Genomic DNA, 14456 nt, shown 5'->3' with positions numbered 1-14456 from the left:
TAGAGTAAGAATGGGATCTACTCTTTCCTCTTCACTGCAGCATGCAGATTCCTAAAGAACAAAGTATGGCACAGGAATCCTTCGAGATGTGAAGGGCATCATCCGTCTTTCTGCTGAACAAACTGGAGCCCATGAACAGAACATCCTCCACTGTATATTGTACTTCTCTTGAGAACCCAGAACTCTAGAGTCCAAGAAAAGTGTCTTGTCACTATAGGTGATGCCATGAACCAACTAGTGGTACCCACAGCATTCAGTGCTGCCTGCAGAGATGTTCTTGCATCTAACTGCCCCATAGCAATCAGGGACCTGAAGTCTTCTTTCTGTGACAGTCTGTCTCTGCAGACTAAACTTATTGTAATTAACATCAGAGAGCAAGAAGAGCCTGATAGTTTGAAATTCTACCTCTCAGACTTGCCCAGGTAACTCTTAAAATTTAACTAGATTCATTTCCATTTCAGATAGAGTCACTTTAGGTTGATGCAGCCTATGCTTTCAATTCACAGCAGCAACAACTAAAAACCCTGGTAGCAGATGTGAAAAAATATTCTGTTCTTACCAACAGTACATACTATCTCTGACCTGCTTTTCTGAATTTGGGACAACAGTTGCTGGCGTCTGCCAGATATTTTTAGGAGATTCCAATACGGCTTTGTTAATGGCAAGAAGTGTGCAAAATGTTCAAAAACTTATGAGGGGCCTCCTGCACCTCTTCAAATGAAATATGGAGTGATTCAGTTACCCTTCTCACCAAATACTGGAAGCCTTTATAGACATCCAGATGAAAGGATTACTGACACATTTGGAAAGGAAGAGGAGATAGCCACTGGTGCCTGCATGTCCTAATCTTGTCTTGGGGCTGTTCTTCCTCTGCAGGCAGAGAGTCATCACGGGATGTCTGAGGTTACAATGTTCTCTGCCTCTAAGTAGCTCTTGCTCTCTCTGAGATGGTGCATAAGAGATAAACCAATATGGACCCCAAGGTTCCAGTATGGCCATGCAGGAACAGTACAGGGAAAAGGAGTATGGGCCAAAAGGGAAGAGTACAAGGGCATAAAGCTACCCTCATAATTCCTACAGATCTAAATATAGGAGACTCTAGACTCTTTCTGATCCACAGAACTTGGAAAAGGAGTCCTAGGGGAACAGTTGGAGAACTTGCCTCATTTTTTTGTGAGTCAGATGAAGAATACGAAAATTCCATCTCTAAAGGTGGGGCTGCTGAGGCAGCAGTAATAGGCTGTAACCCAGCAGCAGGTGGTGCTGAAGACAAGGTTGGTACCACTGCAGCAGCGGGCATGAGTACCGATGGAACGTTAAGCCCAAGAGACAATAAGAGAGACTTAGGTTCCTCCATAACATAGAGCTTCTTCAGTAATGTGTACCTCATCAGTACCAGGATATATGGTGCTGCAAATCTCATATCTAATGTGCAGCCCATAAGGGTAGCCACAGTCAATTCACTTGGTACTGATATTTTCATCAGTGCTGAAGAGGTAGCAACCAATAAAGACACACACAGTGCCGAAATAACCTAAATAACCATTGTCTTGGTACTACTCAAGAACACTGTATCCTGCAGTGTGCAGTATCAGTTAGCCAGTACCATGTTCCCTTGAATCTCCTCCAGTATTCAGTTCAAGCTGTGGAGACTCCTTAGATTGGGAGTCAAGAGGCTGTTTTGACCTCTTCTTTACATTAGAGATATGAGAACTGACTAATTTTAGAGGCGGAGCAATGCTCCTTACCCTCAGGAACATTAACAGGGACAGTCCTACCAAAATCTCTGAAATTGCAGCTTGCTTACTGGAGCCCTGCAGCTAACTGAAGCCAAACTGACACGGGCACTTTTGGACACAACAGACTGATGACCAGGAATGGGTCAGACAGACCTGGATCTGAGGCAGGCTGCACAGAGTGGTTAAGTGGAACATTTTAAGCTTCGCTTCTCAGACTTCAAAGCCCTCTCGAAAAGGACTTGCACATGCTGCATTTAAGGGGAAATGTGACCCCCTCAAAACAATGAGATCTTGTATGCCCATCATTAATGGAAACAGCTGCCTCACAAGGGGGCCAAAATTTAATGCAGAAGACTTTGGCTGCAACATCTTTAAGCACTAGTACTGAAAGATCCCAGCTGGGAATATGTACAAATATTAAAGACTTCTCAGAACTAAGCAAAACCTATCAAAGAGGTGATGCCAACAGGCAACTAAACCAAACCAAATTTACTGTACTAATATATACACTAAATCCAAATTTTCCTTATTAAGAGAGAAAGTGATCGTGGACTCTGGGTGCACCGTCTCAAAGCCACAGGAGGTAAGAAGGAACTGAGTGGCAGTAGGGTCCCATGCTGCCCTTTATGCTCTTGGTATGGGAGCACAAGGGCCTTCAGGGTGCATGGGAGGACTCAACAGACACTGCTGGCCAAAAGACTCTGATTTCAAGCAAATGCTCACGAAGAATGGAATACACACGGAAAAGCACTCAAAAGAAGAATTGCTCATTTTCAAAGTTTACTTCTGTTTGTGAGGTAAGTGATTCTTGTGTGTTTAGATTTGGGAGGTTTTGTTTTGTTTTTAAATTTTACCTTTCTGTTCCCTATGAAAGGAGCTGGATTTTGTTTGAATCACTATATACCAGAAGGCATACTGCATACACCGTACTATTGATAGTTTATTTTAATCCAGTCCATATATTGCATGGGTTTCCATTTTTATGAGGTTTAAGATAAAAATAAAAGATTTAACAAGCAGTTTGAAAGTTCTTCTTAAATAGACTAAATAGTGTCTCCTTCAAATAAAGCTACTGTAACCTTGACTCAGTGATCCAATCTTTACTATAAGACTTCTTTTCTAAGGATGGCATTATTTTGGAAGGGAAGAAGTCTAACTGGTAAAATGTTGAGGTATATAAGTTAACATTACTGGTCAAATTTAAGAAGAGTGACTTACCCACTGCTGGTGCATCATACTCATCCCCAAGTAGAATTTCAGGAGCAGAATATGCTAGAGATCCGCAACTGGTAGTAAGCTTCTTTCCAGGCTGAAATTTGTTGCTGAAGCCAAAGTCAGTCAATTTCACGAGTCCTTGTTTTTCAAAGAAGACAACATTTTCTGGTTTTAAGTCTCTGTGAACTACATGTAGTTTATGGCAATAAGATATAGCATGAACTATCTGAGCAAAGTATTTCTTAGCCAGGTCCTCATTAAGTCCCTCTTCATGTTTCATGATGTAATCAAACATATCTCCTCCATCACCAAGCTCCAAGATAAGGTAAAGTTTGGTCTGGGTGTCAATCACTTCATACAGTCGAACAATATTAGGATGCTGCACTAGTTTCATGCATCTAACTTCTTGGAAAAGATGCCCAGTGGCTAGAGTGTCCAGTTTGGTCTTGTCAATTACTTTCACTGCTACTTTTTCACCTGTAAAGACATGCCGGGCAAGTTTGACCACAGCAAAGTGGCCTCTGCCCAAGGTTTTATCCAAATCATACAGTCCAGCAATTTTTCCATCATACCCTCGTTTGAAGCCTGCCATACTGTTCCTGAAGAAGGAATAATGTTTAAACTGTTTGGAATGGGGATCTTCTCATACAAGGATATTTTTTCCAAATAAGTAATCCATTTTCACTGCCAAACATATCTAAAACATAGAAAGAGAAACATGATTACATATATTCACTTCGTCCTAAGTGTAAGCCATTCAAAAATAATTACAATGTGGGCGTTATAGAATACTTCTGAAGTTATTCAGCAGATGAGTTCTTCAAAAAGAATATTTTGCCAACACCCTAACTAAAGCAATGCCACTGCTGACCAGCACCGGTCAGAAAACCATGCTGTCCATGTGTTTGATGAAAGTGAGTTTCAAAGGCACAATGGGATGAAGAGTAATGGAATTTCAAGAGAAATTTACTCAAAGGGCATTAGAGGAATCTCATGACACCCAAAAACTTCTCTCAAAAACTGGATACCCTTGATGTGCCTTGGATTTGGAAAATACAATGTGTGATTAACACTTCAAGGAAGCTGTAGTTTGGATAAATTAGTTCTTCCACATGACTACAGTATAAAAATGGTCAATTATAGAAGCCCTTAAAAGCTGAAGTCTACATGTTCTTGTTAAAACAGGGGAGCTAATCATCAGAATTCAAAGTAATGCCAATAGAACTTTGAATCACAGAATAACTGTTATGTGCTGCAACATAAGTGTTAAAATATGCCAAAAAATGAGGTGAAACATCCTCATTTCTTGGATCAATGTTCTACCGCAGTGACGTTAAAATATGTTGGGTAACAATTTCCCATTTACCACGGCTCAGAATGAGGTACTAGATTTCACTTTCTAACTCAAATTTAGTGATCGTTTATCAATGCATGAAAGTCCCTTTTGTATTTAAAAAGTTACTTAAAATTTCAACAAGTGTATTTGGCAATTTAAAAAAGCACTACAAAAACATAACCATGGAACTGTAAAAGAAACAGAACAAGTCTTAAAAGGGGACAAGGAGTCTTCTAACCCAGAAAGTTTCCACTCAATTCCAGACCCCAATACCTCCCACTTCAAAGAACATTAGCCTACTTCTCAGAGAAGGTCATTCATTCACAACAACAGGAATCAAGCACAAGAAACACTCTATATCCAAATTCAGTCTATGCTCACAGACAAACAGGAAGCACTGCAAGAAAATGAAGCCATGAGGGAGGCTGCAACCCTAATCCATGCTCTGGTCAGCTAGTGAAAGTATTGAGAAAGTCTTTGCCCCCTAACTAAGCTCATTAATACCTCCTCTAAAAAGAGACCTAACAGTCTCCATGAACCACATCACAATCTGACCATTAGTTAAGAAATTACTATCTAGTATCTAGCCTTCTATTCTTGAGCAAGGTCACCTCCAGCTCCACCTAGATTCTGCCAATATTCTGGGCCCCATCCAATTGAGCTTCAGGGCTGGACATGGAACAGAGATATGATGGCACTGATGAATGTGCTCTTCTTGACCAGTAAAAAGAAACATTTGTACTCCTATCAAAAATCCTACTACCCATTTCATATGCAGGCATGGTTAGCAGCACTGGATCGGAGATGGTTTCAACTGGTCATCTCACATCAAACTAAGTTGTGATGGGCACATGCTCCTTCACCTCAATAGCCTTCAGATGTGGATTCCCACAACAATTTATCCTCTCCCTTAACTTGTTCAACATCTATATGAAGACACTAAACAGCACAACCAGCAACTGGATGAAGAACATAAGAATGGCCATACTGGATCAGACCAAAGGTCCACCTAGCCCAGTATCCTGTCTTCTGACAGTGGACAATGCCAGGTGCTCCAGAGGGAATGAACAGAACAAGTAACCATCAAGTGATCCATCCTCTGTCGCCCATCCCCAGCTTCTGGCAAACAGAGGCTAAGGACACCATCTCTGCCCATCCTGGCTAATAGCCACTGATGGACCTATCCTCCATGATTTTATCTAGTTCTTTTTTGAACCCTACTATAGTCTTGGCCTTCACAGCATCCTCTGGCAAAGACTTCCACAGGTTGACTGTGCACTGTGTGAAGAAATACTTCCTTTTGTTTGTTTTAAACCTGCTACCTATTAATTTCATTTGGTGGCCCCTACTTCTTGTGTTAGAGCAGCTATTGGAAGATAAATCCTAGAAAGACTAAAGCTATGCTTACAAGAAGAATGAAGCATGTTAAAGAACTCACAACCACTGCTTCTCTGTACGCAAATAGCCTACAGCCATAAAAAAGTCATTTCTAAATACAGTTGACAAGAACTGTGTGCCTTCTATCTAATTTGAACTTACCCACAGTGAAATTTATACTCAAACTCCCTGCTCAGTTATTTTATTCCTTCATGTGTAGGACTGAAACTGATGATCTTAAATTAAAAGCTAAAACTGGTTCAGAACATAGTAGCCCAACTGCTCAGCAACACAGCCTGCCAAAGCACATTATCCCAGTGCTCCACTCTTTTTGCTGGCTTCCTATGAAATAGCAAAAGACCCAAGGTTTTAGTCATCCTCCCCCAAAGCCTCCATGCAACTGGCTCAAATCATCTGACCACCTCACTCAGTGATCACCACCTCAAGCTACATTCCACTAGTAATGTCAAATTCTGGAATGTGCTTCATGTGCATGGGAAATACCTTTCTTAGTGATTGGCCCATAAAACTAGATCTTGGTACTGCATGAGGTAAAGCTAACCTTGAGGTCAAAAATACAAAATCCATTTTGACCTAACTTTCCTCTAACATCAACAAGAAAAACCCAAAATAGTCCATTCTCTGCACAGTGGAGGAAAAAGAGAAGCTTATATATACACACATTAAACACACACAAACTTTAATTGTGTGAACTGCTCAGACCACAATGATGGGGCACTGTAAAAAACCTAGACAGACCGTGAGATGAGACAAAAGTGAGATTTAAATCAACTATTACTACTGCATTTAAGATTACTATAACTAAAAGACTGGGAGAAAATAGGGAAACTGACCATATGCCAAGGTTCTGAAAATGTACAAAGCGAACAAATAGGAAGAGAGATTTTCCCCTATTCTCTGTGCATCTCACTAACAGCAACAGAGAAAGAAAATAGAACGATTTCCAGTACCACTAAAATGTTGGCAGGAGGGCTCAAGACCAAGCGTAGTACCTGCAACTATGCACTTATGTAAAATCTGATTAAAAGGTGACAGTTTGTCTTTAAACTTCAACCTGTCACAAAAAGCTTTTGATCAAAAGTCAGCTATGCATTAGCTATTGAGAAATTTTCAAACGACAGCACCTTCAATGGGACAAATATTCACAAAAAGGGAAGGAAAAAATAGGGTCAGAGCAAGGGGAAGATAACGAAGACTTTCCATATTAATGCTGCATTTTTGTTTCCCATTTTTACACAACAGGTGAGCTAGAATGAGTTGCAAATCCAGCAATAGAGTCCCCCAAAATTGTGAACTTAATCTAAAGTCATGGGTTCATAATTGATGGCAGTTTAAAAAGGTTAAGTCTTAGAAAATTGAAACACAGGACATCAACTGTAAACTTAACAAGGTTTGAAAGGAAAAGTAAAGTATTCATTAGTAGCCAACAGGCACATAATTATTTATTATAATACACAAATTTCATCATATGCGTGCACTACCAAAATTTCAAATATTCTAAGCTTGAAAAATTCAACTACTATTCTTTCATTAATGCTTTCAAGGGCACTGGAATGGGACTCAGGAGATCTCTGTTCTAATTCTCAGCTCTACCACTTGCCTATTAGATGACCCTTGGCCAAGTCACTTCACCACTGTATGCCTCAGTTTCCCCCATCTGTAAAATGGGGATAATGAGACTTAACTCCTTTGTAAAGTGCTTTGATACCTGCTAATGGAAAGCATTATCCATTTCCATTAAGTCTTATTTTCTGTACTTAACTGGGACACAAAAAAATATACTTGGTCAAAACATGGCTTTCAAGATAGCTCAAGAGAAAATATTACTCATGTGTATTTGGTTAAAGTGGTATAAAAGCAAAGCTAATGTTTTATTATGAGGGATTTTTGGCTGAACAAAACCCAGTTTTGACTGGAAATAGAGAGGACCGTCAAACATATCATCCAATAGACGTTCCTGATCGCAAGTCTGTTTGAAAAACTGGAGAACCATCCTGCAGGATGAACACTGTTGAGTCCTGTTATGTATTTAGTTTTTATTTCAATCTAAAAACAACAGCATTAGAAGGTATTTTTCAGGGGTAAAAGGGATGCATATAAAGGTATCTCTGGTATAGCGGGCTCAGGAAGACCACTACGTGTAGCCCAACATATATCAACAGGGCACAAAGATGGAAGATTAAACAGAGATTTGTAACCAATTGATTGAAACACTCTTTCACCTTTGGCCATTGAAATGGCCCACTCCATCCCAAAAGTGATTTCTTACACCTGAGGGAAGCAAGAGGTGAAATTTGATTAAAAGTCAACCATAGGGAACTAAATCAGATTAGATGTAACAAGGGAAGTGTCCAACTCTTCATGATCTCACTGATCACCAATATATTTTGAATAGCACATAGAATCAACAGAGGGAGGGGCACATCAGTTAATATCATTCCTACCCAGCCCTCTTTATACAAAGGGTTTGGGAAGAGAATTCCAAGTACCAAAGCTAGGCACGTGAAGTGCTGTAGTCTTATATTTAAACAGCAAAGAATGAAAATTTTGCAAGTCTCAGACTTGTTATGGTCTTTCCTAGACAGGCACCACCACTGTATTTCACTGGTCCCTCAATCTAGAAAATATTAAGGTTTGATATCTTATGAACCATCACAGCTAGAAAGAAATGTCATACCACCACTGGAAAGCTGGGAATCTCAACTTCCAGCAGTTTACATCCTTCATTTATAGCCCTTGTGTGTGGTAAGAAAGTTAACCAGAAAATACCAACAATTCTGATCATAATTTGTTCTCCAACCTCACTTCAATTTTGACAGATTTATCAGACTTTTATAGTGAAAGGCTGGAAAGCTTTCCAAAAAATAAAGCATTAATGGTGTAAACTGCTAACACCTAATACTACCTCTTAAGATAGTAATTGCAAAAGTAACAGAGCAGGGGAGAAAGCAAGATGGTAGCCAGGATGATATAATTATAAACGTCCATTATTTTGTGAACAGCCAGACATAGAAATTCTTAGCTATAAAATTTCTTCAGTTATACCAAATCTTCATAATACTGAAATAAATCCATTTTGACAGTTCACATACCCAAACATTTTTTTTGCAGCATACCATAATATTCACTAGAGCAGCAAACAGCTTCTCCCCTAGCACAACAAACCCACCGTAGACCTCAGCTACCCATAATCCAACCAACAATTAATTGACTACAATTCATCCACAAAGAAAAAGCAAATCTAAGAAGCAGCCCAGAAACCAAGCATTTTGGTCAGTCTTTCCTGAATCTAGAAATAAAACCATATAATCTTCTCAAGCCAAGATTTGTTTTGAAGATTAATTGGCATTAACCAAGTATTTTTCCCTAAACTTCAGAATTATAAATCCCTCAACATCTTCCCTCTTCATCCTCCCGACCCATCATTTTAGAACAACTGTTTGGAAGCTTGAAATGATGTATTACTCTGATGAAAGTCTACCCTTCTACAACATGCATATACTTTATTATTGTAGGTCTGATCGTGAATGGCAGCGCTGGTTATTTTTTAAATGGGGAAAACACATTTATTTTGAGAAAGTTAATTGCAAACATTTTGTAAAAGAAGGAAAAGACTGATCAAATTTGGGTTCCACCAACCTTGACAGTGCCCCTTTCAGAGATATCATTTGGGTTTGTTCTTTGTTCATGAAGTCTCAGACTTTCTTCATCCTTTCCAAATGTCTAATGATGTTTCCATATCAAGTACTGATGCCAGTTTTGCATTCTTCTTTCCCTCGCTCCTAGGTAAGCAGAGAGTTAAAAAAAAAAATTATTTCCCTCCACTGGAAGGCTAGTAAATATTTGTAGAATATACAAAGATAAGAGACACGAATACTTGGACTTCAAAACATTTCAACAGATGTTCAGCTGATTCTTCAATGGGGACACATTTTAAAAAAAAAACAAATGAGATTAATCCATTATTGTAAGCATACTCAGACAAAAGGTAACATCAATAAACAAGCACAAATCAAGATTTTTTTTAATCCATGTGGACTGAGCTAGAAGTGTCAAATGCTGTCCCATGTCTGAATACTGAGACAAGTACATATAAAACCTATTGTAAGCCACACTCTCACCCTCTAAAGTAAGATTTCCACAGTATGCTTGTGAACTAAATCCTAGAGCATTACTGGTTTAATAAATGTCGGATACCATAAATGTTCAGAATACCAACTTAGCCTGGACACATATGGCTTTATAATACTGGAACCTTCCCACTGAGATCTGTAGCCACAAACTGCTTTTCCTTAAAGTTCAATAACATAGTTTTTCCCCACCCAGTTAGTCAGCTTCTATACTACACCTTCATTAATAACATCTTAAGTTACTTAAGAATTGGCAAAAAAGTGAAATTTTTCGTTCCTTACTTACTATATATGAACTTTAGTCATGAAATCCTGAGCTGAGATCTTATATCTCAAGATAAGCTGGGTTATGCCTGGTCACTAATGGGATGTGAGCCTGCTGAAGAAAACAGGATGATGCAGGAGTCATGTTGGTGAATCAATGAATAGAAACTCTTCCATACAACTTCATATAATGCCCCATCATGGTAGTAGCATTCACTGTGCAGTTGAGAGATGTAGTCTAAGATGAAAGAGAGATCTTGTCCATTAGTGATTAGTAAAGATTGCATGCCACCTTCTTTTCTTAACCCCATTGTCCTGGCCAGATTTCTGCGTGGGTGTCTACATACTGACTAGCTATATTCTCTCTGAAATTTCAACTGTATGCACAAATTTGCACATCCTTGAAATGCTGTGTACTATTGTCATGTGCTCTTAAAACAGCAGCTATTTTATACTACAGATGTGGTTGAATTTCAATGTCAATTACATTTCAGAAGTAATTTGTACTACCACTTAAGTTGTTAACTTACCTGACAGTATTTATTTATTTGCCGCACACAGTAGGTTCAGCTCTGTATAGAACATACAGAAGGACAAGTCCCTGCTCCCAGGAACTTACCCTCTAAAATAACACAAACCACCTGATGATTGGATGCACAGCAGTGCAGCAAAAAAAGTTTTTAAATTAATTATAGTACTTCAGGGGATTTCTTGGAGTGGGGGACAGTTGGGGAGTATGACTGGTAAGTATGTTTTGAGGACGTATATGAAAGAGGAAAGAGAGGAATCTTGTTGCACACCACGACAGCAAGGATATACTAGGCGTAAGGGACAGCATAGAAAGAGAGACAAGAAAGCAAGAATGATAAAGAGGAAGTGGTCAGACACAAGGTATTGGCAGAGTACAGGGAGCAAGATTCAAATGAAGATGTAGACTGGAGAAGAGCTATTTAAACCTGATTCAGAAGGCAGGAAGTAAGAGGGATTTGAAGAGAGGATGAGGTGGTCAGAGCAGTGTGTGAGAAAGATTCTCTTTGTAACATTATGAATAGACTGAAGGAGAGAAAGGTGAGGATTAGAGGTTTTAGTATAACAAATGCACATGTCCAGTTTAAAAATGATGTACCAATATGTCTTCACATTGCATTCACTTCAGTTACCAGAATTTAAACTGTTTGACCTACTGCACAATCAGACAAGAAAGAAAGCATTAAGTCACTTATATTAGGCACACTTAAAAAGTTTACTTCAGTTCTAACAGGATTTAAATATAGGGAATATCACTAAGAATGAAATGTAATTTATGTCATCCACCATACTAAGGGAATAAATTGGGTCTGTGCTTCCCCCCCCCCCCTTCTTCTTTATGTTATATAAAGAATACAGGAAGGGTGTGGGGGTTGTGTTTGTTTGTTTTAAGATTTCCGGCTTTTTATTACCTTAAATACATTTGAAATGTCAAATCTGGTCTTATCTGGCTTTGTTGGCAGCTCTGAGGAATCATATGGACTCATGTTACTGTATAGTATTTTAATGCTTGATCTGTTTCAAGTCCTACAAGAACTAACTGTCATTGCTACTCACTACAATCAATTGGCTCCTCAGTCCCAGTAGTTGACAATTGGAGCACATTACGTAAAACGAAAATTCAGCTGATTTCAACAATATTTCAGTACTAATCAATTCCTTGGTGGCACATTTCTTGCAAGATGAGCTTAACCCTTTTATAATCTATAAGTCAGTCTCAACATATCTTTAAATTCCACTTTACTAAGATCCTTATTTTCTTCCTCCCCCTACACATGGAAAAAGTGCCTTTGGAGGTCTAAAAGCATTCCCCATAAAAATGCTCAAAAGCAAAAATGTAGCAGCCTATATAATAACTAAGTAGCATGTACACCAGAGAGGGAAGGCATAAAATCACATATTTGGATGCAATTTATCCACACCAGTAGATGGCTATAAGTCTTAGATCACACCTCTATTGTTTCAAGAACTGCTCTGGTACCACTGAGGAAGTCACTTGTTTGCAATCCGAGTTCTAACAGGATGCATAGAGTAGGGGGACAGATGTAAAATTGTCCCGTAATGAGAAAACATTTTTATACCACAATTTAAACCTTTCTCCCTTCAGTAATCTTTGTGTGTGCAGAAAGCGCCCCTCCACAGATGCTCTAGTTATCATATGTACCAGTAAAAAAATCCAGTTGGAGAAAAGTCAAGTTTGTCTCCAGCATCCCCCAGGTCACTACAGAGTTTTTCCCTTTATGTGAAGGGATAAACAACACTTCCCTATTCACTTCTCCACACCATTCATGATTTTATAGACCTCTATCATATCCCTCCCCCTTAGGCCATGTCTACACTAGCACTTATGTCAGCAAAACTTTTGTCGCTCAGTGGTGTGAAAAAAACAGCCCCCTGAGCTACGTAAGTTTTGCCGGTGTAAGTGCTCATGTGCACAGTGCTATGTCAGCAGAAGACACTCTTCTGCGGACACAGCTACAGCTGCTTGTTGATCTAGTTTTATTATGTCGACGGGAGAGCTCTCTCCTGTCGTCATAACATAACTGCACGAGTGATCTTACAGCTGTGCTTGTAATTGCAGACATGGCCTTAGTCATCTCTTTTCTAAGATGACCAGTCCATCTCTTTAATCTCTCCTCATACAGAAACTGTTCCATACCCATAATAATTTTTGTACAATAATTTTTGTACAAAAAAATTTTGCAACATTTTCCAATTCTAATACATCTTTTTGAGATGGGGCAATCAGAACTGCATACAATATTCAAGATAGCATAGATTTTACCTTAGTTACCCTAGGACTTCATGAATAACTAAAAACAATAAAACAGATTTTAAAAGATACATTTCATGGATGTAGTTAGTGGGGTGGCTTCTGGGTGTCAGAACCTAGCCACTAAGGTCCATAAAAGCCATTGTCCAGTACAGGGCTACTTGCCAAATTAATTTCGATAGTAACCTAGAAACAGCAGTTCAACGAAATAGTGTTAATGGCATGATTATACAACTGTTGCCAAAGGAAAAGAGACACCTACAGTTTGTTTGTCTGTCTGTCTGTCAGAGGTACTCCCTCTAAGCAAAGAAAGAATGTCAGCTCACTCTGAACAAACCTGTTGGCTATGCCTCTGGCCTAAAAGAGTAAGAGGCAGTATAGTATCATCCCCCCCAAAATGTGGATAGGATTCTGGTTTAAGAATTTCTCTAGCTAGAAAGATTTCACCCTTTTAACACAAAGCATAGAACAGGCAAAGCACGATAGGTGTCCCTGCCCTTCACAGGGTGTGAGAGGTGAGGGTGAACTCCACCTCACTTTCTTCCCTCAGAGCCTGCTTGGCCCGTGTTTGGATTTTGATAGTACCACAAATCACACACACACACACGCGCGTGGGGGAAAGGGGGAGTCGTCATGTCACACACACGCGTGCGGGGGTACGGGGGCGGTGGTCGTCGTGTCACACACACACACGCACGGCGGGACGGGAGTCATCATGTCACACACACGCGTGCCCGGGGACGTGGGGGTGGTCGTCGTGTCACACACACGCGCGCGCGCGGCGGGACGGGGTCGTTGTGTCACACTCCCGCCTGCCCAGGCGCTTCCAGCCCCGCACCAACCCTCACCCGGCCGGCCTAAGCCGGGAGGAGGAGGAGACACAAGATGTGGCTCCCCCAGCCCGGGCAGCCCCGACCTTCAGGAGCGGGGAACTGCCCCGCCGCCGGGCCCCGCCGCCTCCCCGGGGCGAGGCCGCCATTGCCCGGCCGGCAGGGAGCCAGGGCCCCGGCGGGCAGGCCGGCCGGACCCGGGGAACGGTCCCCTACTTTTCCGCCATCCCCGCCGGGCCGGGAGCCCCGGGACACCGCTCCCCCGCGCCGCGCCAGTAACGTACCCCCGCAGCCGCGGCTCCTCCGGACGCCACCCCCCACATGGGCAGCGGCGCCGGCCCCTGTCACCGGCCGCTCCCCGCGCTGGGAGCTGGAGGCGCCCCCGGGAGAAGCGGGGCCCAGGCGGGACAGCGAAACAGCGGCGGGGAGCAGCTCAACCTGTGCCCGCGTCCGGCTCTGCGTGTCCCGCGCCCAGCGCCGCCGCCAGCTCTGGCCCCGGCTCCTGCCGCTGCGGCGACTCCGAGCGCGACGCACTGACAACAACGGCCGGCGGCTCCCGAGACCTGGGGGCGGGGCCAGGGAGGGGCAACCGGCACAGAGAAAGGGTCGCCGCTGCGCATGCGCCGGAGGGAGGTGCTACAGTCTTGCCGTCACGCCTCGGCTGAAGGAGCGTAGCGGGTTGGGGAGGGACAGGACGCGGGGGGGGGGAGATTGAAGGGGGGAAAGGATGGGTGAGGGGAGGGC

General features: G+C 41.6%; 1 protein-coding gene across 3 annotated transcripts in view; it reads right to left on the bottom strand.

The window, feature by feature from the left end:
- The window catches only part of SNRK (SNF related kinase), a 75868-nt gene extending 61614 nt beyond the window's left edge, over window positions 1-14254 (bottom strand). Inside the window, exons 1-4 of one of the 3 annotated variants that reach the window (XM_077811217.1) lie at window positions 13997-14254; window positions 10105-10320; window positions 9328-9470; window positions 2958-3651 (exon numbers count right to left, since the gene is read on the bottom strand). In XM_077811217.1, the coding sequence (XP_077667343.1) occupies window positions 2958-3546 (589 nt within the window). In that variant the 5' untranslated portion in view covers window positions 3547-3651; window positions 9328-9470; window positions 10105-10320; window positions 13997-14254. The remainder of the gene's footprint in view (window positions 1-2957; window positions 3652-9327; window positions 9471-10104; window positions 10321-13996) is intronic. The other 2 variants (XM_077811219.1, XM_077811218.1) reach the window with 2 other exon arrangements.
- Between the last annotated feature and the right edge of the window lie 202 nt (window positions 14255-14456).

The sequence above is a fragment of the Eretmochelys imbricata genome, chromosome 2, assembly GCF_965152235.1.
Source record: "Eretmochelys imbricata isolate rEreImb1 chromosome 2, rEreImb1.hap1, whole genome shotgun sequence".
Taxonomy (NCBI): Eukaryota; Metazoa; Chordata; order Testudines; family Cheloniidae; genus Eretmochelys; species Eretmochelys imbricata.
Note: the sequence above shows the minus strand (reverse complement) of the source record. Positions and strands in the feature narration are given on the sequence as shown.